General features: G+C 34.8%; 1 protein-coding gene across 1 annotated transcript; it reads right to left on the bottom strand.

Moving 5' to 3' along the window:
* Positions 1-3,163: 3,163 nt before the first annotated feature.
* Positions 3,164-3,967, bottom strand: LOC120124320 (transcription repressor OFP6-like). Its single transcript, XM_039143026.1, has one exon. The coding sequence runs from the start codon at positions 3,928-3,930 to the stop codon at positions 3,379-3,381; it is 552 nt and encodes a 183-aa protein (XP_038998957.1). The 5' UTR covers positions 3,931-3,967; the 3' UTR covers positions 3,164-3,378.
* Positions 3,968-4,887: the final 920 nt, after the last annotated feature.

Raw genomic sequence — 4,887 nt, 5'->3', positions numbered from 1 at the left:
GCTTTGCAACAAAGGCACCATCAACATTCACTTTGATAACTCCCTCCAAAGGTGGAGTCCATCGTTTAGCAGTATTTGTAGACCGTTGTTTATTCATCCCCACACTAATCGCCCTTAAATAGTCCTGATGTAGTATGTTTGCATTAGCCACCAAGATCCATGTCGGTTGCAACCTATCAGAATGAACAAATGAGTTTCGATTATTCCAGACATTCCACAGAATTATAAAAAAAACCAGCAAAAGCATCAATTCCTAGAATAGAGAGTATTTCTCCATCCATAATAAAGGACTATCCATAGTACTTAAAATTATAGAAGGGAGCAGATATGCTAGACGTAAAGTCTCCAAAGTTACAGGACATGGCATGTATAACAATCTCCTCCTCATTAGAACACATAAGACAAATTCCATCACCAAAACCAGCAATTTTAAGCCGACTTCCCATAGGTAATGCATTCCGGGCAACCCGCCAAGCAAACACACGTATCTTAGGAAGAATTTTCAATTTAACCATAATTGACCACAGTTTAGACTTCCTCTCATTATCATGATGTCGTTTTTGTAACCACCAACAACCAGATCTAACTGAGTAATACTCGAATCATGGTTAGCCCAAACAATAACATCTTCAGCATAAGGTGCAATAAGAACTGAAAGAATCTGCCTAACATATTCCTTAGAAAACAACCTATAAATCAAAGGTTCATTCCAAACATTAGAGCCATCAATCATAAGATCAGAACAATAAATAGGATTAAGATCAGAGTTAGAATAACTCCCTGTGAGATAAACAACTTTTGAACCACCCCAGATATCATGGTGAACCCGTATATTACTTCGTATACCAATACGCCAAAAATGACCCCCACGCATCTCTTATAATGTATGGTATAAACCTTTCCAAGCATAAGAACTTCTATCCTTTAAAGTAGCATGCAACAGATCACCATGGGGAAAATATTTAGCACGAAATACTCGAGCCACCAAACTCTCTGGATCCTTGATAAATCGCCATAATTGTTTGCCTAATAAAGCCAAATTGAAACTATGCAAGTCCCGAAATCCTATCCCACCTTCTCTTTTGGGTTTGCACATTGTTTTCCAAGCAATCATTGGCCAACCACGTCTATTAACATCACCTGACCACTAGTAACGCCTCATATTACTCACCAAATCCTGAACTAAACAATCAGGAAGCCGATAGCAAGACATAATATACTGAGGAAGAGCTTGGGCTACAACTTTAAGAAATACCTCACGACCTCCAAATGAAAGAAGATGTTTCGTCCACCCGTCAATTCTATTAGAAACCTTTTCTTTCAAATAACCAAATGTATTTCTCTTATTCTTTCCAATGTTAAGAGGCATACCAAGGTAGTGTCCCAAATCAGGCACTTCGCCAATACCCAAGATACTTGAAATCTGATCACGACATTCTTGTCTCGTACTTGGACTAAAATATAATGTCGATTTCTCAAGATTCACCTTTTGACCAGAAGTAGCTTCATAAACACCAAGAGCATCACGAATAATAGAGGCCTCCTGTAAAGAGTTTTTAATGAAAATAAGGCTATCATCAGCAAAAAATAAATGAGTTACCTTAGGCCCATTCCGACTTGCCCCCATTCCACGAATCTTCCTTTGAGCCTGCAAACGGTTAAATAGAGTGGATAACCCCTGAGTGCAGAAAAGAAATAAAAATGGAGATAAAGGACCGCCTTGTCGTAACCCTCGATTTGGCCTAAACTCCTTAGTGAGACTACCACTGATACGAACAGAGAATGAGACGGTTTCCACACATCTCATAATAAGATTTACCCAATCAACACAAAAACCTAGCTTTAACATAACCTTTCTCAGAAAAGACCATTCCACTATATCGTACGCTTTCTCCATATCTAATTTAATACCAGCACCCTTATTCGGACCATTTTTTGAAGAGTTCATATAATGAATAAGCTCATGTGCCACCAATATACTGATTTGAGCAAGTGTCAATGTACTGATTTAAATGGTCAACGTCATTAACTCATTATAGATTGTTATTATTTTTTTCACTTTAAAAATTGCATAAATTAAATTACTCTTGTTTTTTAAGAGAGTTCGATTACTAAATTTCAAAACTAAAAAATAATTAAAAATATTAAAATTAAAGTATTTGTTCAATCAATTGTAATTTTAATATTTTAAATCAACATATTTACTTTTTTTAAAATATACAAAAACTAAAATGACCCTTTTATAATGAAAAGAACAAAAATGAACTTTTTATATAGTATATAGACTTGTAGTGTACGTTTAACCCAGTTTCTAATATATAAAAATTTAGGTCAAACTCTATAAAATATCCATGCATCATGTGTTTTTCCTTTATTATATAATTCAATTATTTCTATTCATTTTCGGTGCTAAACCAACCCTTTTTCTTGGAAATTTGTTTATACATTTTAAAATGTCTAAAGATTGAGAAAAAAATATTAATATTCATCCAATTATATATAAAAAAAATACATTTTACTAGTCATATCAATGTAGTCTTTTTTTAAAAATAAATCACATTATTTACGAAAACAAAAGTTAACCATAATGGTGTAAATGAGATTAAGTTTTAACGAATAATATTATGTTTATGTTCGTTTATTTACTTTTAAAGGTATTTATATTCATTCGCGGACATGTTCGATTATATGTTAGCGAACATAGTTATTGGTTTTTGCAAAAATATGTTTGTTTAGTGTTCATTTATATGTTTGTTTAGTGTTCATTTAATATTCGCAAATAAGATCATTTGCAAGCTAAAAAAAATTATAAAACCACGTCACTAGTGTTTAAACTCCTTAACTTTCATAGTTTGAACTCAAAATTTTATCATATGTTCATTTTAATCGATAAAATCATTAATATTTAATATATAAAAATAAAAATATAAACAGGTTTATAAACGAGGTATTAAACGAGTTTGTTCATGAACATAATCAAATAAATTGATAAACGAACTCATAAATGATTTCGTTCGTAAATACAAACGAATTAAATATACATTGTATGTGTTCATTCATTTAATAAATGAACATAAAAAATTAGTTCACAATCGTTTAAACTTAATAAAACAAACACCAACAAATATTATACGAATATTTCATGAACAATTCGTAGCATACTATCCTCATTTAGGTCCTGGTTAAGCATAGTTCGTAGATATGAAAAAACACACATTTTGAGAAATTAAAACTAATCATTGACTAAATTCCCCAAAACCGTATATAAACCACCAACGTAAGATGAATTTACCGATGGCAATTACGTGCGCATAGCAGTTTTGACTTTGTCAAAATGCCAAGCGGGGCAGCTTCTTCCCACGTGCGAATTGAATGTATTCACATGCCGCGAGCTCTCTCAAGCCCTCCACCGTGAACAAAGCACGATTCCTGATCCGCCACCGTAACAATCCGGTCCCGGATATCCGTGAAAGCCTCGACGATAACACGGTGGTGGCACCGAGAATTCAGTTCCAAGAAGCACCGAAGCAGCTCCTGGAGATCATCTTCGGAGTAGATTCGTTTCTCCACGATCATTTGAAGCATGGAATGTCGAAAATCACCGTAGGGGTCGTTGGAATCCTTCACCACGGCGATGCTGTCGACGATTTTAGAGCAATGGCTGCCGAGTTTAGCTCTGGGAAACGTTTGATGATCGGGTAATTCGGAATCGGAGTTGAGATGATCGGTGGTGGACGACGATGATATGGCGTCGACGTTGTTGAAAGAGAAGGAAGTGGACGTGAGATCATCGTCTTCGATCGGGGCGTTTGATGGGTTTCGGAGTTTGGGTTTTGGCTGGTAAGCGTCGGAAAGCTTGGGTCTGCTACACCCACAGCCTGCATCGAGTGTGAACAGGGTTTTCCACAGCTTTTTCTTGTTGGAAGACATTAAAGGTAGAGTCGTAGAGAGGAGGAGGAGACTATTATAAATTTAGTATAACTGAAATGGGAATGGATTAGATTTGTATTGTCTACCGGTCTTTTTCAACGTTTTTTAGGTCCTGAAAAATCCTAATAGCTACTCCCGAATTTTGTTTAAATTTCTCTTTATGAATATATTTTAATTATTTAGATAAAATAATATATTTGGGTTTCAATTTGATAATTATTTTCAATTTAAGACTTAAATATACCAAAAAATTCCCAACCTATGCTCTTTCTAATTTAGTGTATAACCTTTATTTCGTTCCAGTTTGGTGTCTAATGTTTCATTCCGTTACACATTTAGGTGTCCGGGTTATCAATGACGTTAAGTTTGGCCTTAAGTAATACGTTTCACAACCTGATAATTTTAAAAAAATTTATTTATAATTAAAAAATTATATATATATTTAAAAAGAAAACATAAATTTTGAAATAAAACCTAAAAGTTTGAAAACCTTCATTTCCACCCCTAAACCCATGCTGGTCGCCGCCTTTTACCGTCGACGAAGCTCCACCCTACCTCCCCTCCCCTCGGTGACCAAAACCCCCATGAAATCGTGATCGATCAACGGTCGCCAAGGGGAGGGGGTCGGGTGGAGCTTCGTCAACGGTAAAAGCCGACAGTCAGCATGGGTTTAGGGGTTGAAATGAAGGTTTTCAAAGTTTTGGGTTTATTTCAAAATTTGTGTTTTCTTTTTAAAATATATATAATTTTAATTTTTTAATTTTAAATAAAATTTTTAAAATTACGATGTTGTGACACTTGTCACTTAATGGGCAAACTTAACGGTCTGTCACGGCTTGACCCATTTTGAGCAACGAAATTAAACGTTAAGCACCAGACTGGAACGAAATAAACGTTACAAACTAAACTAGAAAAAGGAGCATAGGTAGGGCACCTTTTGTATATTTAAGCCTAAAT

The sequence above is a fragment of the Hibiscus syriacus genome, unplaced genomic scaffold (assembly GCF_006381635.1).
Source record: "Hibiscus syriacus cultivar Baekdansim isolate YM2019G1 unplaced genomic scaffold, ASM638163v2 tig00110418_pilon, whole genome shotgun sequence".
Taxonomy (NCBI): domain Eukaryota; kingdom Viridiplantae; phylum Streptophyta; class Magnoliopsida; order Malvales; family Malvaceae; genus Hibiscus; species Hibiscus syriacus.
Note: the sequence above shows the minus strand (reverse complement) of the source record. Positions and strands in the feature narration are given on the sequence as shown.

Coding starts and splice junctions, on each gene's coding strand:
- LOC120124320 (XM_039143026.1), bottom strand. CDS start 3,930: ATGTCTTCCAACAAGAAAAAGCTGTGGAAAACCCTGTTCACACTCGAT.